Source organism: Rhopalosiphum maidis, chromosome 2 (assembly GCF_003676215.2).
Source record: "Rhopalosiphum maidis isolate BTI-1 chromosome 2, ASM367621v3, whole genome shotgun sequence".
Classification (NCBI taxonomy): domain Eukaryota; kingdom Metazoa; phylum Arthropoda; class Insecta; order Hemiptera; family Aphididae; genus Rhopalosiphum; species Rhopalosiphum maidis.
In genome coordinates this window covers 85,635,105-85,661,778 of record NC_040878.1, presented here as the reverse complement: position 1 = coordinate 85,661,778, position 26,674 = coordinate 85,635,105, and the positions used below count along the sequence as shown (strand labels likewise).

The following is a 26,674-nucleotide window of genomic DNA, read 5'->3' as shown; positions in this document are numbered from 1 at the left end:
AAAATTATATGTATATATCTTGATCTGATTCATAATATAATGGCATAATACTAAGTAGCTTAAAATTATTTGTCACTCTAAAATAATTTTAAGAAACACTTAATCTAAAAAGTAGCGTTAAATTATTTTTCGTCAAAGTGATATTTGGAATCAAGATGTTTCAGAAAAGTTAAGTTTGTATATTAAAATCTATAAACAATCATTTAGAAATGATAAATTGATAACTACTGTCTATTATGTATGTACATTTAAAAATAAAATATCAAGTCGTTTAAAATAATCAGACGTGAAACTAATTCACATACTCGCAAAAATACCCATAAAAGATCTAACAATATCAACGACATACATGCTGTGTATGTGTTAAAAAAAGAAAGAGAGAACCCTGAGTTTGATACTACCGCGCATTTTCAGTAGTTCCAGTGAAATTTCTTCGTGCCTAGTATATTAGTATCTACGTCTTTACACCACGATGCAAGGCGCTGTATAGATACGGAATGTTTGACCTAGATGCTGTGGCGGAACCGGTTGCAAACCAATGAGAGCCGACCGTGGCCTTCACCTAACTGGAGGCCACGAAATAACATACACATACGCAGCAAAATGCAATACCTACGCATCGTCCCTATTATGAATGTGAAAAAAAAAATTACACATAGAGTGATACACTTATAAGTACTACTAATAAATATTTTAAATTTGTAAGATAAATCAATATCTAAATTATACCATCAGTGTATTTTCGTGTGAAAAAAAAATACGTAGATACTAAACTACGTTACGGTCCCCTAAAAAATGTATCTAAAATATTTGATTCATACAATATTATAATATATATCTATTATTCGATATTTTATTATGTAATTAAATATTATATACTAACATATAATCCATAATTGTATATTTGCATTAATAACTAAAAATTAAAATTTATCAAATTGTAATACTATAACATAATAATATATAGTATTACATATAACTTATGTTACATTTTGTGAAATCCAACAATTTAAAATCCATTCATCCTATTCTATATGATTATAATTTTTGTGTACAAATATTCTTTTTATAATTTTATTTATTAATTCATTTTTTTTTTTTTTATTAATTTGTAAATGCAAAAGCATTTTAACTTAATTTGAGTATATTCAACATATAGTGAAATACATAATATAATATATTTTAAGATTAATTGTATATATTTTTTTAAATAATAAAAATCAATTTTGTTGATTGCTCATAATTTACCTAATTTATTTATCAACAAATGCCAATCTTATTAGCATAACAACTATATGCCTAAATCAAAAAAAAAAAAAAAAAATGTATAATAAGTCATTATATAATTGACTATACTGTCAATACTATTTAATATTATAATGATTAATAAAAGTTTTTAGGTTCAAAATATAACAGATTAAATAAATTTTCAAAGACAACTCATTTTGTCATTGATTTTTTCTACACAAAATAATTGAAAATTAATCGATCACGTTCCTATAAAATTGAGTTAGCACTTCTGCTTTTTTAAAGAATGAAAAAAATTATACTTATATACAAGTATGAAAACTAGTACAAAAAAATCAGTTACCTTTATGTTTATTCGCTAATTATTGTGAATGCATGCATATCAATTTTTTTTTACAGATTCTAGTATAATATGGTATATAGTATGTATATTATATATTATAATATATTAATACATAACAAATGTATTACAATAGCAATTTGCCTGGCATATTAAAGCTAACTGATTTTGAAAAAAAAAGTGAACTAAATTTTCTTTTTTTACAAGTCTAATTAATAAATTATTATTCTTTATTAGTTAATAATAATACTTATAAATTAGGAAATGTATATTTAATAATGTTTCAATTTAATTTTTGACAGTAATGTTAAATTATTTTAAGAGATTGTAAATATTTTTAAATCAATTTAATATAATACAAAAAGTGTAATTACCACGGCTTAAATGTCACGTTGTTTAACTTTATATTATTTAATTAATCAGGCGATTTATTAAACAATAAAAAGAAATTGTATACGATAACAAATATTTTTATCTAATAGATAAAACTTATAGGTAGACATTATCAATAATTAATAAATATAATGCCACATTGATTTTAAAATAAAAATGTGTATATCATTACAGTTAATAATTATTAAATTATCGATCAATGATTATTGATGGAAAGTTATTGTTCTTACATTTTTGTTTTGAAAATTATAATTCTATAAAAAAATCTCATTTGTGATGTTATTGTAACCAACAAAATAATAATAATAAATACGATTAGTATTTTGTAATACTATTGATGACTCTAATTTAAGAATAAGTCTGGTATTAGGAGAAGAAACGTGACTGAAATTGACTATGACCTTTAATCTACTGTGGTCAACAAAAACTGTACATAACTTTCGTTTTAAAGAAAAATCACACGAAAAACGAGAAGGTAATGTCATAGATCGTGCACGAGTAACTTCTACATGCAAATACGATTGGTTATATCGTGATTTCAATACATAATATTTTTTTTTCATTTTCAACTGATACATTTAGCTACTTTGAAAGTGAATTTAAATAAGTATGAAGTATCTAAAAAATAATTATTTAAATATAATTAAGTAGGTACTTAGTAAATTAAAATTAATTTTAACTTCAACTTGTATCAATTATGATTTTCTGAACAATTTATAAAAACAATAGAACATTTTTGAGTTTAAAATTCTTTCATTTAAATATATATTTTTAAATTATTAAATTATTTTTTTGATTTTATTTCATTTTATGTAACTCTAGATACATGTAACATGTATACAATTATCAATTTTGTTCGTAAGTATTGAGTGGCTAAATTAATAATATAATTCAAGCATTAACTAATACGTTATTATCAACTAGCTTTAAATTATTTTTATTAGAAAGTGAATTAATAAAAATTCAACCAACGAAAATAGTTTTTGTTTTAAAATTCAATTTTCAGTAATTGGGATTGCCCTAACGAACTATAACCAGGAATTACGAATTAAACCGTATCAGAACTATGTTACAATGAACGCAGGCTACACTTTGATGACAAATTAAAATAGAAAATCATGAAATACATTTTTAGTATGACTGACAAAGACCCTCGAAATTTATTCTTTGTCTAGCCTTTAGACTTTTTTGTTTTTTAACACCGTTACCAATTTATGTATTATTGTTGCCTATCATATTGAAAAATACTTATTCCACATTTGTTTATAAAAATGAATTCTCGCACGTATTGTCCATCACGAGTCTAATATATTTATTATTAAATACAATGCGGCTGCTTAACTTGTTTTTAATTTATGATACATGTTGCCCATTACAAGTTGAAAAGCGGTCAGGACCTACATTTTCACCCACAAATATAGGAAGATCACGTATTGTTTGTGTAATATTGGCTAGTCTCCCAAGCACCGTTAATTTGACACAAAATGACCCGATGCAAATATGGTTATGTATTATTTTTTTTATCTTAAGCAATAGTTTCGTGCATTTTAAACTTCTGGAACATTGTTAATATAGCTTTATATTTTTAAACATTACTATCTGCCTCATTTAGCCGGTCTAACATAAAAGAACTATTGCATAATAATAATTGTTTTGCATTTTATAATTTTGGTTTATTGTACACTTTATTTTACTTTAATAGTTATGCAAGTATACTTAGTATTTACATATAGATACCTACATAGAGATAATACAGTTGAATGTATTTTCTAGAATACCTATGTACATTTATTAATATTTAGGCAAGCAAAATCATATTCTATTAACATACTCTATTTATAAATAATAAATTACGTATAGATTTTATAAAAAAATTCAATATATTATTAAATATAAGTTCCAAAAATGCTTTTGTTTGGTTATTCACATCAGTAAAATTACTGGTTGAATACAAAGTGTATTGATACTCTTAACAATAGTTAATAATTTCATTGTAATTTAAATGGCATTATTTTTTGTATAACATTTTTAAAATGGTTTTCGTTATTTTATTAGTTTTATCCATTTATATTTTGTTAATTTTTTCTTATATATGTTATATAATTTATTAGTATAACCTGTGAGACTTAATTTCAAAATGTCTCCATCTTCATTTTCATTTGGTATATTTTCAATAACAATGTATATTTTATATTCATACATTGTATATATTGACTCATCCTACTTATTTATTCTTTATCTATGTTTAATCTAGTTGTCTTCATTTTAATTTTAATTGCCTACCTAATTATTTCAATTTTATTTTCTAAAACTAAATTACGATATTCAGATTGTAAGCTATATAGTAAGTACTATGATATCAATAGTATTTTAGATTTATTGCATTATTTAATAAACCATACGGATAATTTAGTGAATTCTAATCCTTTAAATTGAATTCATCGAAACATTATATAGTACACATTAAAGTTTTTTGTTTGTGTTTATATTCTATTATAGTATTATATTCCTATAGGTATCTTCAACGTATAAAAGGAAATATCGTAATCTAAGTAATAATAAGTAGACTATATCTGTTACCGGCACAGCATTATTAAATCTTTAAGGACTAATTTTTAAACTGTATAAATGTATGACAGCATGTGTTTCAAATTATGTTAACATAAATAATTATTAATTTTACGTTTGAACAAATTAAACATTTTTTTAATATGAAGGATTATTAAATATTATTATAATTTATTGTTTATTTAATATTTATTATGAAAAACATATTATATTTGTTAATAATATATTTCCTATTATATATAAAACAATCATTTAAATTCATCTTGCGTATAATATATATAACATTGGTTACCTGTATGCATTTCTACTACACAATAGCATATATTGAGGTTAAGAGACCACGCTTATCCGACATAGGTAAATTCATTATCCATGTACTATTTAAATGGTCAATTATGGTACGAATCTTACGGATTTATAACGCTCAGATGACTCTTCTAAAAAAAAACATTGTTTGCCTACCCATATATCTTGAAAATATTCATCGTATAAGTATTAATAAAAATACCTATTTTCTGTTACTCAATTATATTTAATAATAGGAAGGTAGTAGTAATAAAGGTACATCTTCATAATTTACTGAGTCGAATTTAAAGAAAAATTCATAAAATAAATAACACCAATTATTAAAAATAATAATGCAAACACAATATCATAAGAGTCTATTATCCTTACCTAACTGTTCGTAAAAGCAATGACATAGTTAATATACATTAACAATTTATATAATTAATTTTGATTTAGCTAATTATTTACCAGTAACACATTATATAATTATTATTATATATGAAAACCAATTAAAGTATATACAATATAATTTTAAATACACTATGTAGCCATATTTTAGTATAGTATACTAAAATGTAATACATTTTTATTTAACATATTCGCCAATGTATAATATTTATTATAATTTTATATGTTGTATACTACCGAACCTAACCTTTTAAGAGTACCTAATTATTACAACTTTTTTTATTTTTATTGTAACACGTACAATTGCAAAGGTTAATCACAACAATTTAGTTAAATTTTTTTTATTTATATGAGCATTTTAAAAACAATTGATGTAAAAATAAAAGTTAAACATTTTTATCGCGAGGTTCAAACTTTCTCAATTAAATCAGTTATAAACTCCCATTTGTCAAACAAAAAAAGTTAATTATCAATAATCCATAAATGGCATTACCCATTATTGTAGCACGTGAATTTGATATTTTCATTTGATAATAAAAAAAGTCCCTATACCTATAAGGATTCGTGGAATTTAAGGTTAGGAAAAAACAAACGACTATTGAATTTTGAATGATTGCTACCTTGATAATGATTTGGTAAACTCATTGATTACTCATGCCGATTGACAATTATCATGCAACGATGGGTGCCGATTGTCAGATCTAAACGTGCGATGGAATGAAACGAGACGCTGGCGAGAAGGTGTAGTTTACCGTTGTAATAGCGGTATTATGACTATTATAATATGGGAAGACGTAGAAGTATGTCCGAAAAAATTGGGCCACGTATTAGCGTGTACATAACACGCAAAGTACCATAATAATAACGTGTGTTTAAATTCATCACGGTGACAAAAGGATTTCCGTGTGAGTGTGTGACATAAAATTAATGTTGTGTTTGATCGAGAAAATATGTTATATGTGTCATAAAATATCAATAAGATAATAAGCGCACGCGCCTTTGTCGATGTTCTCATTGTGTCTCATTTTCGATTTCAATATGTCAGTATTGTATATAGATTCAAATATTATAGCAACTGTTTCTAATACACATACTTTTTTACTTAACTGTAATTATTTTAATTTATCGTTCAACGTGGCAAGATTATAGTGACTGTAAGTCAAAAAAAAACAGGTTCTTTATTTATGTGTGTGTGTGTGTTCCATGTATATTTTATAAACTTATACCATTGAGTATATGTATTGGTTTGTCCCACGATAAAATAATGCAGTTATAATGGTGTCGGCCCCACAAATCGAAGGGGTCACAGCCCAGTAATGAATACGTCACCCATTTTGGAAGTTATAATCGGGTCATATTCAATATCTTTTCACTTCTTACATTAAAAATAAGAAGTCAACACTTAACTAATAATGTATTAATTGTTTCAACATTTCTCATGTAACACTGTACATTTATATGATTTTCCGTGCTTATTTTCTTTTCAATAGGCAAGTATGAAATAAAATATATCAAGATACAAAATATTTAAATTTGGAATTAATGTATTTTGCTTAATTTATATAAAATTACAATAAATCTAGTAGGTGTTGTATAGTAATTCATAAATAAATTAGGTTATTATGTTATTACATGTTTTTCATCTGAATCTAAATAGAAAAATTTAATTTTAAATTTTTAAACTTTTAGTTTAATTTTATTTAAATAGGATATATATATATATTATATGTATCTTTGTAAAAATAAAATAAATTTAAAAAAATACAAAAAATGTACCGTTTATCTATGTACAAGTAGGTTGTAGGTATAACTTTTGTAATGACAATGTTCCGACTTATTATTCTTTAAATATCTTTAAACTTAAGAATAATCTTAAAATAATTTTACTTTCAAACTTAGATTATAAGGCGTTTAGTTTTTAGTAAATGTGTTAATCAAAAAATATATAATTTACAAGGGCTATAAATACAACTATCAATATTAAATCTCTAGTCTAAGAGCTCAATTAAATGTTTGCTTAAATAGTTACGCTAAATATGTATGTTTAAGGTTTAAAGATTATTTTTACTATATTAGGGAATATTTTTTTAATCGATATTTTGCTGTTCTTGTAGATAATAATATATACTACAATTTTTTACGGTACTAAAATCTGTCGAAGTATCAGCGGTATACTATTGTTATAAAATACATTCCATATTTTTTACTCATAAAAATATACTTTTTCACGGAGCATTAAATTTATGAGCATAATTTCCCACTTTGTATGATTCTAACCGACGACAATCATGATACTATTTTTTTTTTGTGATCTTCACCAACGGTATCTACTAATTTTTTTTAAAAATCACCGTGTTTTTTGTCAACATAGAATGGAGGATATACATATATAATCTCATCATTCACTTACTATAGATTTATATATTTTTTTATAATATATACATACAGTTAATATATGAATTACACACTATATTAAGTTACATTATAAGAGTTATAAGCGTATCAATTTGTAATAAAATATTCTGTAAATATTACTGACATTTATGCTATTTCCAAAAAAATAACAGTTTTTAAGAATAATTAAATCTCATTTAAATTGTGCTTACTAAACGTGAGAGAAAGTTCAAAAAACAACAAAAGATTGATTAAATGCTTATGAAAAAAACATAATGAAAAAATATTATTTGTAAAAAAAAAAACAGTTCTTCTATTATAGTAATCAATTGTTACTATATGAAAATTTAATAATAATAAGGAAAGTAATCATTGAATATAAAATAAGCTCGAAGACTTTCTAGCCGTATAAATAGTTTAAAAATATACAATGTCCATATCTTTCACTAAGCCGAATACCATTTTTAATCGATTAAAAATCAATTAAAAACTCGAAATATATGAAAAATAATTCTAAATCATTTAACATAGAGATTTTTAATTTATATAGTTATTCAACTATATTTCATGCGTCTAAATCTATATTATATATATTTATTCAAATTATGAAAAGAAAATGTAACTTACCGCAAAACGGTATTCCTTCTGGTAGCCATTCACCAGTAGATTCACATACTCTTCTTGCTGGTCCTAAAAGTTCAAATCCTCTTTCGCAAGTATACGTAGCTATTGCACCAATGGTTAACGTATCATTAGAAAACGATACAGTTGAGTGTGCTGGTGCACCAGGAAATTTACATCGAGCTTCAGTTGAAATTGCCCAACATCCTACTAACCCTGTAAATTCGATTTAATATTAAAACAAATCACAAGTAATATTACTACGGTTTAAGTAGTATGTATTAAGAAATATCCTTATTATATAATGAATTAATTTGCTTTTTAAACATTTAAAAAAAAAAGATTTAAAAATGCATGTGGAAGTATCAAACCCTAAATGTACTCACATAACTTAATTACATAGCTATTTGATAAGTAATACGTAAAATATTATTGGTATCACATATTTACACAGAAATACATCTGTCAAAACTTATATGTATAATATTCAATAATAATGTACTGTACAGTGGCGGATTCAAGAGGAGCTGAAGGCATTAGGCGAGGATTCAGATTTTCATAAACAATAATTTTAATTTTGAATATTGGCATCTAAGTAGTTATTAAGTTTTAAAATTGATTTTATCAAATATATTATATATATAGTAATCGTGCATGGAGATTGGAGAGTAACAAAACAATATTCTAATCTAACTTTTACCCGTCTATGGGGAAATGTGGGTGGATTCAATGTATATTGTGTAAGGAATAGACTCATTGTCTTTGTACTGGGATCGATGAATCAGATTATGAAACTATGTTTAACAGTGAATTTTATTCCTAAAACTATTTTAAGTTTTTGTAAAAAAATTAAAAGTTACAATTTATATTTTTATTTCTTATATGTTATACATTTAAGTTAATTCATGTTTTTTATTATAAATAATTAATTTGTTTGTAAAATTAATTAAAATACATGGAATTGAAATGAGTTTTTTTATGTCCCCCATCACTTTGCCCCATATGTGGGGAAAAGTGGGGTAAACTGTACTCTTTTGTTACATACTTTTAAACTTAAAAAAAAATCAAATTTTCATAATAAAGGCTTAATCAATTACTATAACTAAGGATTGTGTGAACAAAATTTAAATAAAAAACGTTGATTTCTAAGTGAATTACAAGCTTTCAGACATTAGCGTCCCCACTTTGCCTCATGTGCCCCTACAAAATCCAGACGAAATTTTAAATGACTTTGTACATGATAACGATAAAGCTAAAGAGATTAAATTTTTCCACGTAACTGTATTTCAATATATTATTACTGTACTATTATTATTACTGGATTATTTATTGAAATATTTATAATTAAATGAAAATTATTCTTAATTAAATCATTATTTTACTGTATTATCTTTTGTGGTTAAATTTACGGGTCCGCCCAAAAAAATATTCCTGGATCCACGCTTGGCTGAAGAGGCCGTCCCCTTTGATAGTTTATTATAATATAACTTATGAATTATTTTTATTGTATGTATAGTATGTAAGATTTAAAACCAAGTCCTAAATATTGTGTTTACAAAATGATATGATATATTATTATGATTTTTTCATAATCATATGAACAATTTTGTCCTCCCTCCAAAAAAAATAATCCTAGATTCGACGCTGATACTGTAAACAGGAGCGGCCAAATGGTCGATCGCAGAAAATTTCAAAATCGATCATGTTAGGATTTATTTTTAGGGCACGAAAATTAATCGAGGCCGTAGTAAACAAATTGTCAATAATTTTTATCTGTATAATTTTCCATGGGAGTCGATCCTCAAAAATAAAGTATATTTTTAGTAGATTGTGACGAAAAAAAGTTTGGCCACTTCTACTGTATAGGTACCTATAACTGTCCTATACCGGCTATACCTACTGCTATATACATTATTAATACGTCCAAAAGAACACATACGAGTATATAGGCTATATAGGGTACATAGGCTTACTACAAAAAATAATATTATAATAAATAATACAATAAAGAATCTTAATATATCTCCTTAATTTTATTTAAATTATTTAATAATTTACAATTAATGATCATATTATGATTCTGTTTAATATTTAATTCTACACACATTAACATTAATTAAGAACATTTTTTCCTGAATAATACTATAGTTAGATCAGAAATGTAATGATTTAAAATCTAGAAGTTAAGAATTAAACCGTTTAATTTTAAAAATATTTTTGTTACGACAAAGTGATTATATCAATTATAGTACTTGTTTGACGTTTGTAGGTACAACATAAATTAAATACTAGGTAATTGTAATACGTAACCACAAAACTCCTTCTTAACAACAAAAAAAACTATTTTTGTTATTCTATACAGCACATAAAGCATATTACATAGGTCATAAAAGTAAATAGTGATAGAACACATTGTGTTATATGGAGCAAATACGGAGGACTTACGGAAGAAAAACGATCTGGGCTAATCATAAGCGAAACAAACAACCGTGTCAAATGACCGAGTGGCTCTTGGTTATGCTGTAATCATCCTTCAATTTTCAAAATTATCGCACTAACATTTCTATGAATTTCCTAGTGTAGGTAACCTGAATTTAAATCTACAGTGAATGGTGATTATCATAATAATCAATATCTATTTAAGCGTTTCCCCTTATTGTTTCTCGTGTTTCTTTCAAATATAAATAATTGTCGATTGACAGTTTTAATCTTAAACACGTATAAACTATAATGAATTTTTGCAATAAATTATAGGTATAGCTAAAAGCTAACTGTTATTATATTAATAATTAATGCCCATATTTATTTTTATTTCGTAGCTTTTAATCCCCAATTCTACATACAGTTATTGATACATTACAATTATTTTTATAATTTATCTCAATTTTCGATTCTATGAAAACAATATTTATCTATCACAAATTATATCAACACTATATAGAGACTATATTTACTTACAATTTTTTTACTTTGGTAGTATAGTCAGGGTCCCCACATATAATATCGGGCCCCTGTATTAAATGTTTGTCCGGGCCTTTTATAAAAATTACAAATACATTTCAATGGACCCACGGGCCCTTAAAATAGCCGGGCCCCTGTAATCAAGGTTCATCAGCCCCCCCCTCCTTGTGGGGGCCCTGAGTATAGTATATATTCTAACAAGGAAGAATAGATACATTATACATATATAGTACTTAATATTATAATTAAGTATATCTATACAATATAAACATATATCATATAATAAACCATGTATTGAAATATATAATATATATTACAATAACAATATATTAAAATACGCACGAAATTACCTTAATATAAATAGTAAATGGATATACGAGTATACTTAATTTGCTACGTCCTACGTACAAATATGTATTACTGCAAAATTAACTAAAATAACCAGTGTAAGCTATTATTTTTATCTATAAATTATAAAATTAATTTTTACTTAAAATTATATAAAAAACAATTTGTTCGTATTTACATTTAAAATAGCATAGCAATTAGAAAACAGAGTAATTTTTTTCATAATTATGAATCATGGTAAAAATGAATAAGTGATAACATGCATTTTTGAAGTTTATTATATAAGACTGATTATAAATACAGTTATAAATTGTATTAACCTAGGTCCTAGAGCATTTCCAACCATAGAAAGTTTAAAATTTTAGACAACCTACTCATTAATCATTACTCATTATGAATATACACGTTAAATATTATGAAGGTACCTATGTCTATTATTATAGGGCATAAATAATAATAATATCAGCAATAAGCACATTATTATACATATACATATAAAATATATATATTGTATGCATTAAAGTCTATAGATATATGCATAAATATTAATACAGCATTATTCAGGAAATGTAAATATTGAATTTTAATTAATTTAACATAAAGTAATTAATTCAGATATAACTATATAAGTAAAGTATAAAAAAAAATTTCAAATTATTAAATAAAGGAATGTGAAAGTATAAACCAATTATTCTCGTTTTTATCGTTCCAAATAAGTAAGTACAATAAGTATAAACAAATAATGTATAATATAGGATGTTCGGTAATTTTGTATTTTTTTTTTATTTACATTTTTGTATAGTATTAATATGATAAAATGACATTAGCACTTTCTTCAATTCTAATAATAGTTTCCCCTCGAAATGATAAGAAAACCCAATATCTTCCACATCCCTTTATAACAATTAGGTATGATGTTTTGAAAAAAAATAATATAAAATTAACTCTTTCATCTTTACATATAAACAGTATACATTATATATAAAACAATGAAAACAGTTATCTCAAAAAAAAATGGTTGGACGTGTTTGAAAACTATCAGTTTGTATTCATATGAAACAAATACAAAGTTTATTACTTGTTGGCTTGTTGCAAATTAACAGTACCTAATAAGTTATGTATATTCATGTAGGTACTCATTTATTTTATAAAAGTCGGGCTCAATTCAAGCGAATTGGTATAATACTATTTAGTGAGTAATGATGGTGGTGATTTTGTTTGGGGGTATGCTATACATATATTTCATATATGATATACGCTAATTTTAGTACCTTTATCGGTTACTTAGGTACCAAAATGTTAAAAATTAAAAAAAAAATATTTTTAAACTTTTTTATCTATAATATCACCATATCCTTATCTTATGTATCATAAATAAAATAGTAATAACTATACTAAAAGTATTAATAATAATAAAATATTAAGAATTGTACAAGTTTACCGTTTACCTATATAAACTAATATAATTTAAAACCACACTTTTGTATTTTAAAAAATAATATAAGCAAGTAGGTTAATCATTGGTAAATACTAAATAATTATAAGAGTATTTAGATATTTTTGCTGGTATTAGAAAGGTACCTAATTTCCACATTATTTTTAAAAGTAAGAGAGAATTGTGTTTAATTTAAATTTTTAAACTTAAGTTCATATGGACTTAATAAATGACAAATGTCTTTATATTTTATTTTATTTACTTTATAATTTTTAATACGGCAATTTGTAAACCACTGTTAAAAATTGTAACCTCTTGGTTTTAAGTCTTAGTCAATTCGTTATTACCTATAAAATTAAGAATAATATAAAATCTGTATACCTATGTTTTTATATTTAAAACTATAATTAAAAAATAACATTTACTTGGTTTATATTATTATATTTTATTATTAAAATATTTTGTAAGAATTTAGTAATTGTTTGGAAATTAAAATGAATACAATTTACATAAGTGACTGACTCCGGCAAGGTAATAAAAATTTCGTTAAGTAAATATGACCTTATTTAATCTGCACGCAAAAGGTGTTGAAGAAAACGCTTGAAAAATTGAATAAACTTTATAGTGGATAGTGTTATCTCTGATGGATAATGTTAGTTTGTAAATAATCTAAGACGTCTATTTTTAGTATTTTTACGTATCAAATCTTAACTACTTTAAAAACAGTTCTATAATTTTTATTTCATTTTGGTACCTTCCTTTTTTTTCATTTCTTCACTAGTTGTGCCAATATTTACGTTATTGAATACTGAGCCATGTATTGTAATAACAAAAATAGTGAAATATAAGTAAATAACTGCACATTTTCACACAAATAATATGTTTAAAATTGTATTGATATAAATATTATGTTTTTTATTGGGTTTTTTTTGTAATTTATTGTATAGGAATAAAATGTAGCCTGTATAATATAATAATATATAGGTTCCTAATATAAAAATATAAAGGCATTTTTTTATTTAATTTATGTATTATGTATAAATATAGGTAAGTGGTAACTAAGTATAAGTAAGAAATGGAAGACGTATAAAGTAGTCCGTATTCTTAGCCAATATTTTTTTTTCGTGGTTCCTGGATGGATGACACTGGTTACTGGATTAAATCTTATTTTTGCAAGTGTTAAAATGATCATGTACATAATATTATGCAGTAATTAGCAATAAAATATGAATTTTTATTTGAAGTATAGACCCAATAACTAGCCCGGAATATGACGTCTAGACGCAGTGACAGAGCGTGATGGAGGCCGTGATGTCCACTGTCAGCTACATCTAGACGCTATAGTGAACTCGTACCTACCATTTTTTTTTACAAATTTATTAATATGACAAAATTACGAGGTATAATATGATATGAAAAACATACATAAAATGCAAAAATCGTAACTGAAGCTATAATTTTTTTTTTACACTTTCTTAGGCGTTAGATATTTTAGATAAATCTAATTATATTCTAAGTAAAATATATAAAATACAATTTACAACGATGTTGATGAAATATGAAATAACCTAAAGTTGAAGTGCATATGTTTTATATTTTGACAAAAAATAAATCATACTTCATGCAGATCTCACTCTAAAAAACAACTATTAGATTTTAATTTGTATGAGTTACCCAAACACGTTTAGGTATAACTTTAGTCTATATTGATAATTATAAATAAATATTTGCTCCTCTAGAAGAAAAAAATAGTGAGGGAGAGGCCATTAAGATTTTTTTTTAAATTTTGGGGAAAAAAATATTTTCTAGATGATTTCCAAATGTTTCGGTAAGACTTTTCCCTATCCATGATCCGTCTTCATTATACAGTCGAGTCGTGATAATTCGAAGTTGAAGGGAGATAAAAATTCGCTTCGAAGTATGTGTTATTCGTGACATTTAACTCGAATTTATATAATTATATTAATTTATATTTCCTGGGGAATAAAAAAAAAATTTGAGTTGTCAAATTTTTCGAGTTATCGCGGACTCGTCTGTATTATAAAGGTTATACTGAGAAATATCTGAGAAAATTTATTAGAACATCAATAATATTTAATTTAATATCCAGTTAATAATTTTGTGTAATATATTATTATAATAATTTAATAATATAAATATAATATTAGTTATAGAGCTGCAGTATTTCATAAGTTGCATACAGTGCCGTAATTAAATATTTATCGGTGGAGTTGTAGCCTATTTTATGCGGTCCATTCAATATATAATTTAAAAAAAAAATCAGTTTGGTAGCTATAAAACACAATTTGGCCAGGTACAAAATTGTCAGTTGTTAGTAGCTTAAATCATAGTAAAATATATTATATTTCAAATTACACCGATCGGTCAAGCATACGGCTTAATGGTGAAGAAGTATCCCCATCTTAGCACCCCCCCGGACACCGGTTGTTTTATGGCACTGATTGCATGGGTATGTAATATACTGTAGGTTTATACAAATATGTAAATTACACTAACCTGTAATCGTCAAGATGACGACGAGAAGAAAAGATCGCCGCATCTTGCAGCAAAGAGAAGAAGAGCACCCCTGAAGAATAAATTGCGTAAATTGCACACTTCGGTGTAGTTATGATACTATCGGCAGGGATAAAATCATACGATCGATGAAATAAATAATAATTATTATTAATTATATATTAATTGATTAATATTGCTACGATATAGAGACGACGCGTAAAAAACAGACGGCGGACAAGCAACGGAACGCTACAGCACTAACCGAATCAGCGTGACACTTGCGACTGGAGAAAATCGAAAAATACGAAAGTTACCCGGCGGTTAACCTGACCAAACCGGTCATCGGCGTTGTCGTTACCGCCACTAGTCATTGGGAGGGCAGAGCGTCAGTAGCAGCAGGTGTGATGCCGCCTGCCCATCAACCGCTTTGAAAGACGGAAACTCTTCGGCGGCGGTATTTTTTTATGGTGCCGCGCTCTGTCCGCTACAATCAGCGTTTTCACGGTAGCATGCGACCAGTGCTTCCGACCTTACGGTTGTCGGTACGTTCGGTTGGTTACAATGTATTTGGTCGCGCGCGACGGACTGATCTAGTTTATCCATCATGGCCGTCACGTCCCTACGCTTGTGTGCCGATCGCGTTTCCCGTTAACAACGATTAGGGATATAAAAATAAAAATAAAATATAAAAATAATAATAACAACGGTAATGCAATAATCGCAAAACTAAAAAGACGAATTACGACGACGGTGGCTTTAAAACGGAGTGCGTAAGGTTTTCAGTTATCTCGTTTATTTTTCCGTTGATTATGCGCTCATTGCGATTGTCCGACCGCTGTTTGTCGCGCGTACGTTGAACAGTGCAGTTTTCTGTGCGTGTCGATGGGATCAGGCCCCGAGAGCCATGAAGCCGTACGACAAATCAAACGTAAGTAGAAGACGAAACGTCTCAAATCTCTCCTCTGGTCGGCGAAGTCACGTCCGATGATTTTCGAGTAATTTTCCCGCCCGATTGCGCTGCACGATCACATGGTCTCGCACAGCACGACGATTGATACGTGCTTTTCTAGAGTGTATTTTTTGATTTTAATTTTGGTTTTCCAGTCTTTTATGAGAAGGGTCACGAAACGCGTGTCCGAATACATACCCGGAATGACGTGGATGAATACGCTGATCAACGATGCGCAGACCGATGATGACCCTACGTCAATGACCGAAAACGACGATCAACCCCCAGTGAAGAAACTGTGTACATCTAATAACTCATTTACAAACACCAAATACCCGCCTACTAATTCAACTGACAACCACAGGGGTTCAAGTAAGCTATGATCTATTATGTTAGTTTTATGTTGTCTATTTTTTCTTAACTCTTCAACTTTTATCTGTATAGATGTGAATGTACTTTTACCAGAAATATCAGCCGTTACTTGTATACCAAGTACAAGTAAACAAAGTCCAAAATTTATAAGCCAATTAAGTTCTTCCTTACAAACCCATGATGTTGGTAACAGAAGTAAGTGTGATTGTTGAATATTATTTTTGAAGTAAAAATAAAAAGTATTTGTTCCAACACAACTATATAATTTCTGATATTGTTAGTACCTACCCATATATTGCCTGTATGCTTTCTTTTAATATTTTCAATTTAAATAAATAAACTATTTTGATGGTTATTAAGGTTTAAAAATGTATCTTCCACAGCACTACAACTCATATTTATAGTTTATTTTATTTTATTTTATCATAATTATCTATTCAAAAAAGTGTTGAATATATATTAATACTAACTAAAAATTATTTTCATTATTTAGCACATTTAAGTTTACATCTAATGGGTGTCTATACAAGTATCTCTTTAGTAAACAAATTTTGAATAACTATACCAAAGAATGAAAAAACTATTTACTTAGATAACCAGTTGTAATAAAAAAAGAAAGCCTTAAACGCCAGTTTTAGTTTTTTTGAAATCAAATTGTCGGTAATGAATAATGCCAATAATGACCATTTGTTAGATTATAAACCTCAAAATAATTGTACAACTATTCTCTTGTATGGTCTCAATGCAAAAGATCTTGTGTTTTTATAATAGGTAGTTATAAAATGGATTAAATATTATTTATTATAGATATAAATTTGTTAAAATATCAAAATATTTCAATTTGTTTAGATAGTACTTTTTAATTGATAATAATAATGAATCTATTAACCAAAAGTACAAAGTTACTAGAACTGCACTGTATTTTTATACAATTAATAATATTTATTAGTTGAATACAGGTACAATACATTCATTATATTGGTTTACTCTTACTTTATATCCAATGTGGCTTTTGTTATAAAAATGATATTTTTAATTTATGGTGCATAGTTACAAAAGCTCAATATCTTAATAGTTGCTTGTGTTTTATTGATACTTTTTATTTTTATTTGACATTATCTAATTTATAAGTTTTTAACACTTGTTGCTTTATAGTACAAAATATGCATTTACTTGTTATTGGGATTAACAGTCTTAAAATGAGTAGTGTAAAATTTGGTATCTATGATAAAATATAAAACACTAGGGGTAATCCAGCTAATAAAAATAGTCTTAATTAAGTAGGTATTTTATTGTATTTATATTAAACTAATAATACAATTTTATTTTTGAAATAGGTGGATTATAAAATGAAAATTTTTTTATTAATATTATTATTAATCATTGAATTAGTATACTATAACATATTAATAATTTTATAATGTATTTTGGGAACGTATTTATGAGGATGCTTAAAAGATACCTAGATTTATTCACATTTAAATTTTTATAATTGACATATTCAATGACAAAGTATTCATTATACAATATTGCTATTTTAAAATTGCAAATATTTAACATTATTTATTTTTTAATTTTGAGAAATATTGACCATTTGTATACTCCAATGGTACTACTACTAGTATAATTAATGTAATTTGGTATGTTAGTAGTTTATTTCTAACTTCACCTACCAAAAGCAACAACTAATGAGAAAGGATCCAACAGTGTATTATTATCATTAAGACAAAATAATTTATACTGCATTTACATTATACTATTTTTTGTATATATTTTGAAAGTATTAAATTAAAAATCAATGTACGTTTTTTATACTAATACGTTTATTAACTCATACTTAAACCCTATATAGATATGTTTATACTTTTACAATTATAATATACTATTGGCTTTGTTATTATTATTAGCGTAGTACAAGAATTGATTTTATACAAAATAACCTCTCCAAATTGGTTGATGTATAATAATAAATACTAAAATTACTGTACCATTTTAAATAAAGGTTCTCTTAAAAGAAAATCTGATGTGGTAGATTTGTCAAATATTAACAGACCAAGTTCAAAAACAGCTTTCAATTTTGCTTCATCAACACCTACAATAGTTACAGCAAATAAGCAACCAGCTACAATAAGTAAGTATTATAGTTTTTATTTTCTTTGATTATGAAATACGTGAGAAGGCTATACATTTTTTTTACTCTTAATTATAAAAAAAAAAATGAAGGATATCTTCACCTAATTTATGCTATAGTTATTATGTTTAAAAATGATTAGTTACTTTATATTAAATTTTATTTAGTTTAATATAAATTAATATTAAAATATCAAATAATACTTTCCAATAAATGTGTAAAATTAATTTCTAGTATATTGGTTAGGAAAGGATGATTTTTTAAAAAACAATTCCATATTCAAGAAAATGTATTTTGCTTAGTTAAATTTATGAAACCATGGAATTAATGATACAAAATTATGATATTAAGTTACTAATAATGAAAAAATTTTTGCTACTTACATTTTAATACAATAAATAATTTTACATGTATAATGTTATGAATATAATTAAATTTATTTTTTAGATTTAAAAAGATCATTAAATTTAAGTAAATCATCAACTAGTAATGAATTTTTAACTCCAACTTCATCTAAGCTGATTAAGTCAAGTAAGTTTGTTTATTATTGCTTTATTTATATTTTTCTAATAATAAGCCTTTCATAAACGTTATAACTAAACAAATATGAATTGGCTTTCTATTTAACATAGAGATGTAATATGGGTCCTTTAAATTATCACAAATTGTAAAATCATTTTGGAAACTAAAAACGTAGTTTTTTACTAGGAATCTACATTTTATTTTATGTAATAAATTAATATTAGTTTTATACATTCACCATCAGATTTGATAACTTAACCTTTTTATTTTTTGTGATACTTTATTGTTATGAAGTTCTTGTAAGTTCATATTTGAAATAAAAATATCAATTAATTTTATTCTTGCTGAAGCACTAAGCCAACCCAGCCAATTATCTATCATTTGTTGACAAAATAATTTTGCTCATTGTTTATTTCAAATAAGTTTTCAATTATTTTATCATTTATTTAATTTTAGGGGAAAATGAATCACATCAACAATCTTCATTAAAATTTCATGAAACATCGGCAAACCACATACCCTCAGCATCATTTAGATGGGATACATTTGTCAATTATGGAGAAGTAAGTTCACTATTTTGTATTTATCAATTTCTATTTTAAAAAATTAAGTATTTATTTTAATTGAATTGTGTGTATCATTTTCAGTTGTCAGAGCGTCAAAAATTATTTGCCCAAAAGTCACCTTTAAATTGTTCTCAAGTTATGTATGGGGGCAGTTCTGCTCGTTCAAGCTTATCAAAAATTTTAGGTAATACTCCACCAATTCATAGAAAAGCAGTGATACCAATATCTTCTACCAATAATAGTGAAATTAGAACAACCTCGTCTATTCTCTTGGAACATATTTCTACTAAGGTTAGTCAAATAAATAATTATTTATGAAAATATAAAAAATGTACAAAAGGCGGGTTATATAAAGATCAGTCTGTAAATTTTAGTGAATATTTACAATTTCTAGGGTTGCATCAAGAAATATTAAATTATTGATAACCGTGGTTACTAAATAAATTAAACCATATTTTATTTGATAAAACCAAATTAAAATAATTGTGCGTAGGTATACCACTGTCCTAAAAAAGAATGCCGTATTTTTAGAAAAATTAATATTTTATGTTCAGTAATTTATAGTAGTTCTAAATGAATATAATATTTTTTTAAAGTAAAATCTATAGTTTTCTATGATAATTTAGTTTAATTTACTGTAATTTTGTAATTTTAAACTAATTACTGTCATTACAATCTGCTAAACTTAAGTTTGTTCTTTTTTGTTTCAGAACAAAGAAATTGAAGAAAATAAATTTATTATTCAACCTAAAGTGCACCAAAGGCATAAAGCAGTTCAAAAAACCGTACCTATTAAAATAGAATCTACAGTCAAAATTGTTGAAACAACACCTGAGAAAGTTGATTGCAAATCCAGTGAAATCTCGTAAGTAAAATATTTGACTTTATTGAAACTATAATATTCCGATTATTGCCATATATTTATTAAAATAAATTGATTATCATTTTTTCTACACAATGAAACATTAAAAAATAAAGTTTAAGCAGCAATAAATCCCTTATTTGATTTAATAAGATGACTATGTAGACACTAGAACAAAATTGTAGTACAAAGTCTATAAACCTTTCTATGATAAATGTATATTATTTTAAAAATGTATTTCTATATTTGCAATGAATATCTCCTATAGAGGAGTTTGTCAAGTTATAACCTATAACCATATTTGAGTTGAGTTATATAATCATATCTATACAAATTATTTCGTTTTATGTTAATTCAAAATTTAAGTAAAATTAGTTGCCCATTTTATACTTCAGTAATTAAGTTGAAATAAGCAACATAATTATCAATTTTTTTTCTATGTTTAAATCAGGATCGATCTGTTAAAATTCCAATAAGTTGTTAAGACTACTGTATACTGTTACATTAAATTAACAATATAATATTATCTTCCATCAGTTACTGATACAATAAAAAAAAATTTTTACTTTATGTTTGTTTTGATTAATATATCAAATGTAACTAAGATAATCTTATTTTGATAGATCTAATTATTCTGGCCGAGTTGATTCAAATACTACAAGAAAACTTCGAGTGAATCTTTCAAAAAAGGGCCGTGTTCTTAAGTCTGATGAACTTGAAATGCCCGCTGAAGTCAATTTGCCTAAGGTTTCTCTAGCAATGACTTCATTGCCAAGTATCAATTTATCAAATACTAATGCTGAGGATAATGAATTCACATTCAATCAACCATTAACCATAGAACAGTTTAGTTCACAATTTGCAGAGAAAACATGTAGAAAAAAACAAAAAATGACTTTAAAGAAAGCACAAAATACTAATATAGAGGTAAATACTAAAGATCAACCTAGCACCAAAAGTCCAAGTACAAATATTAATATTTCTACAAGTGAAACCTTTGTAAAAGAATCTACTAAATTATCAGCTACGAATAATGATACTTCAATTGAAAATTCAAATAAAAATGAAAAGGTGCCAGAACTTGATAGGTTTGTTGATGATAATTCTAAAAGTACTTCAAAAATATCATTGCCGTGCTCTGGTTCTAAATTAGAATCTACAAAATCAGTGAATATGGATCTTGACCGTTCACCTAAAAAGTTAGAAAGTAATAATACAAATAAATTTGTACCAGTAAAATCTTCAACTGAACAAAAAAAGTGGTCTTGTGATGCTTGTTGGGTTTCAAATGATGCTGACACAATAAAGTGTATAGCTTGTCAAACTCCCAAGTATGAAAAAACACAAACACCAGTATTAAATATTATCAAATCTGTCAAATCAAGTACATGGACTTGTGAAACTTGTTGGGTTCCCAATAAAAATGAAATCGAAGTATGTGTCGCATGCCAAACACAAAAGCCTGGTACTACAAAGAAAACTGTGGTACAAAGTAATACTTGGACTTGTGATGGTTGTTGGGTAAAAAATAAAAGTGATTGTACTACTTGTATTTCATGCGGAACAGCAAAGCCTGGGTCTGCTTCTGAAAATAAACCTTTGCCTTCAACTCAATTTAAATTTGGATTAAATAACAACACCTTTGAAAATTCTGGTGCCAGTCAGTTTAAATTTGGATTTGATAGTAGTAAAAATGTTCAACCATCTAATCAGTTTACATTTGGAAGCGCTGCACCATTTGCAAGTTCTGATAATGCCAAATCAGATACTGCTAATGAATTTAAATTTGGCTTAGTTAACAATAAAGCTGATCAACCCGTTACTACATTCAAATTTGGCACTGATAGTTTATCAAGTTTGCCAGTAAAGAAATTAAACGAGGATTCAAATATCAATAATAGTGATAATTCTGAAACTCAGTTTAAGTTTGGTGTTGAAACTAAACCAAATCAACCTGATAGTCAGTTTAAGTTTGGACTTAGTGCCACAACTAATAAACCAACTGCACAATTTAAATTTGGTTCAGATAAAGTTGAAATTGAAAAGTCTGTTCATCAAAATCCTGTTGTTGATAATAATATAATTAAACAATCCCCAAATGAATTTAAATCATTAGTAAATAATAAAAATGAAGAATTAGAAAAATCATTAGAGTTACAAAGCCAAAGTAATAAGCGTAAAGTTAATGATATAAATGAAAATTGCAGTCCTAAAATGTCTTTTGGTTCTGTTGCAACTAACAGTAGTGCTTCAAATTCATTAGTTAATGTTGGTCAAAAAAATGAAGATCCATCTAAAGAGAAATTTGTATGGGATAACAAAGTAAAAAAAAATGAAATTAAGCCAATTATGAATTTTGGTTCAATTCAGCCTGTTCAATCTGCAACTGAAAATACAAATCAGTTAGTAAATGGACATTCACATCTTAATGAAACTTTGAACGAAGATCAAAAACCTGGTTTGATTAAGACTTCTCAGTTATTCAGTTTTGGTTCTTTAGCAAAACCAGATCAAAATGCGCCTGTTGACCAAAAAAGTCCTAAAATGTTTACATTTGGATCAGCAACTAATGATAACAAATCGTTTGGTTCACCAATAATGGGTAGTAGTAGTTTTCCTAGTACTGCTCCAGTTTTTGGTGCAAGTAATTCTATTTTTGGTAGTGGTACTACTACATCGGCTCCAGCAACATTGGGCTCATCTACATTAACACCTCAATTTTCATTTGGTTCATTAGCTCCTCAGGTTCCAAGCAGTTTTTTCTCAAAGTCTTCTAATGAAAATGATAAAAAACCATTAGCTCAAACGTCAAATTCTTTCAATTCATCAAATGTTGGGTTTTCATTTGGTGCACAATCTCCACCTGTATTTAGTGTTCCCAATGCTGGAGGACCTATAAAAATGTCTGCAATGGTAATAATCACTTCATAAGTTGTATATTATATGCTAACATAACATTTAAAACCAATTTATTAATAATTATTTATAGGGTGATGATCAGACTAAATGTTCATCAATCAATATATTCAATCAACCAAGCATCAAACCATCTGTTAAATTAGACCCTAATGCACCTATATCAATTAATTTTACTGGTGGAGCAACTACTCAATTTACGTAAGTATAAGCATTTTATTTAATTATTTTTTAAAGTATTTGATCTATAAAAGTTTCTATTATTAGTGCCAAACCAGAAACAACTGAGCCACCTACTAAAAGAAAAATTTTAAAACCTGTTAGAAGGATTCGGTAAAACATGGACATACTGCTTGTGTATTTTGTAAGTTACATTGTTTTTATTGTGTAACAAAATTAAATGTAAAATTAAAATTGTTCAATGTTTGAACTGATTCTTGTCATTATATTTGTATAATAATATTCTATGGCTAACAATAGCTTATTTAAAAACAGGTTGAGGTCAATATTTTTTTAGACAGATAAACAATTATTATTTGGATATAAAATTACATTTGACAACATATTTTGATGGCGCACAGAATTTGGAGATATGTTAATAACATATCAATGAATTAGTTTTTAATTTTAATTTGAACTATCTGAATCAAACTATATACTAACTACATTAAACTATCTGTCAAATGGTTTCTTTTTAAATATTATTTTAGTATAAAAATATAAATCTATTATCAACTATTGTCTATGTTTTAATTTTTGATATTTTGAATTGTGTAACTTATTTAAAAGAAATTTTATAATTAAAAAAATGTATGCATTTCTCTATGAATTTGTTTCCAACAGTTAAAATTTTACTTATTTTTATAGAAACTTAAAAATTATATATATATATATATATATATAAAAAAAAAAATCATAATTCACTACAGCTCACACTGCAATTAAGAATATACTAATGTTTTATGTCTTATTTATGTAAATAATAATAATTGTTTTGTGTTTCTTATTTTTGCTAGTTATTTTTTAGCCATTTTAATTTTGTCACTTATAATTAATTCATAAATTAAATCTGAAAATTATTTACTATAAAAATAATATTAATAACTAATTCAACATTTAAAATATTAGTATTTTCTTCTTACTGTGCGCCGCCTTTTCACTTCTAAAATCATTTTCAAACCGTTTGTAACATATATAATTTATTTTCGTTAATTTAATACATTGATACACATTAACATATTTTATTGTTAAATATTTGCTTTATGTTTAAAAAAAAACATGTAACTGTTTAAAAATGATAAAAATTTATTAAATGGATGTACAACTATATTGTTTTAGTGAGTTTAATTAATTTAATTATCATTTATTGGCTATTATGTGCCATTCTATTGTTATAATACAAAACAATTATAAAGTGTTATTATTTAATAACTCTCGTGGTATACAGAACACAACATTTTTTATTAAATGTTGTTTATTATATATGTTAAATAATATGTTTCTTTTCGTTTAGTGGTTATATTTGTTTTAAGTGTAATATTCTAAGTCTGACCCAAGGAATTTCTATTGGCAACAGAAGTGTGGTTATACTGTATGAATTATATTCAAATGGTCCCTTATTTTTATTTCACATAATAATTCCTAAATATAAAGGTATTATATTTTATTTTTGTATAGTAAAATGTAAAAAATAACTATTACATTACTAGTTAAAAGTTAGCCAAATGGCTTGGATGTCTGTGATATTCTTGTGGGTCAGGCTATGTTCGGTGATAATTATCGAAAACTATAGCAGGCTCACTCCTTTGAAATAAATGTATTTTTAATTTAAAAACTTAAATATACATTTAATATGCTATATATAAAAAAAAAATTAAAATAAATGATATTTTAGAATTTTTTTAAATTTCAGACTGTTTATTTCCATTTACTTAGTTATGCATCAGTAAGTAGTTATTATTATGTTGTTGTCTTTTTTTTTTTATATATATACATTTGTTGTAAAGTGTTGCTGATTAATATTTTGTAAACCAATAAGTGGAAATAAACTAATTTGACTGTGATGTAAGGATATAATTTATTTTTGTCCAAGTGAGTAATTTTAGGAGTAAGGCTGCTAATTTGAGCTTCATGTAGCCTATTTTTCTTTATAAACTGTACAGTCTTTTAGTGAACATAAGTGTACTTTAAGTCTTTATAAATTTAATTTTATAATAGTTAACATTACATTTCTTAAAAAATTGTAATTTAGGTACAATACATAATAAAATTATATGTTTTGTTTATTTTTTAAACATCATTCATTTATTTATTTTAGTATTTAACATCTTACTACTGTATCTTTGAGTGTTATTTAATTTCAGAGTTGTTGATTTAAGTAATATTCTAAAAATATATTCATATAAGCGGCGGATTGACTAAAATATCCAACCCGGGAAATTACCCTATGACAGGCCTACCAATTACCAAGTACATCGGCCTATAATTAAAGAATACGACTATTGGACCACCAGGAACTTTCCCGGTATCCCGGTGGTCTAATCCGCCGCTGGTTCATAATATGTTGGGTATTTTTAAATGTTTTAAAACTTAACAATTAACAATGATATTTTCTTAATTACGTAATAGGTGGCTTTTTTTACATAACATAAAATACTGAATGAATTGTTTTTAATATTACTCATAGTTACGAGTTGCCATTACAAATTTTAATGTTTGCAGGTTAAATTCCATTTTATGCTAATTCAAAAGACATCAGACTAATAAATTTTTTCTAAACAAATGAATTTAAATGTGTGTTTTAAAATATTGTCTTTTATTTGAGAAGAAATTTGG

General features: G+C 25.8%; 2 protein-coding genes across 4 annotated transcripts in view; one reads left to right on the top strand and one right to left on the bottom strand.

Annotated features, from left to right (window-relative positions):
* The window catches only part of LOC113555201 (sushi, von Willebrand factor type A, EGF and pentraxin domain-containing protein 1), a 31,869-nt gene extending 16,000 nt beyond the window's left edge, over positions 1 to 15,869 (bottom strand). The window contains exons 1-2 of the mRNA XM_026959584.1: positions 15,522 to 15,869; positions 8,267 to 8,476 (exon numbers count right to left, since the gene is read on the bottom strand). Of these exons, the coding sequence (XP_026815385.1) occupies positions 8,267 to 8,476; positions 15,522 to 15,564 (253 nt within the window). The 5' untranslated portion in view covers positions 15,565 to 15,869. The remainder of the gene's footprint in view (positions 1 to 8,266; positions 8,477 to 15,521) is intronic.
* A 265-nt stretch (positions 15,870 to 16,134) lies between these two features.
* Positions 16,135 to 26,674, top strand: LOC113553238 (nuclear pore complex protein Nup153). Of its 3 annotated transcripts, none has more exons than XM_026956456.1 (12): positions 16,135 to 16,449; positions 16,626 to 16,842; positions 16,915 to 17,037; positions 18,845 to 18,973; positions 19,421 to 19,504; positions 19,952 to 20,058; positions 20,143 to 20,352; positions 20,772 to 20,926; positions 21,547 to 23,836; positions 23,913 to 24,040; positions 24,107 to 24,203; positions 26,561 to 26,674. In XM_026956456.1, exons 1-11 carry the CDS (start codon positions 16,426 to 16,428, stop codon positions 24,174 to 24,176), a joined length of 3,537 nt encoding a protein of 1,178 aa, XP_026812257.1. In that variant the 5' UTR covers positions 16,135 to 16,425; the 3' UTR covers positions 24,177 to 24,203; positions 26,561 to 26,674. The 3 variants fall into 3 exon arrangements, with proteins under 3 accessions (XP_026812257.1, XP_026812258.1, XP_026812256.1); XM_026956457.1 differs by lacking the exon at positions 26,561 to 26,674 and adding an exon at positions 24,335 to 24,571; XM_026956455.1 differs by lacking the exon at positions 26,561 to 26,674 and having other exon boundaries at positions 24,107 to 24,572.

What these genes read in the sequence shown, in the direction of transcription:
- LOC113553238 (XM_026956456.1), top strand. Translation starts at nt 16,426, where the DNA reads ATGAAGCCGTACGACAAATCAAAC. An exon ending in TGGAACATATTTCTACTAAG is followed by an intron (nt 20,353 to 20,771) that starts GTTAGTCAAATA and finishes TTTTTGTTTCAG; the next exon opens with AACAAAGAAATTGAAGAAAA. An exon ending in CTATAAAAATGTCTGCAATG is followed by an intron (nt 23,837 to 23,912) that starts GTAATAATCACT and finishes AATTATTTATAG; the next exon opens with GGTGATGATCAGACTAAATG.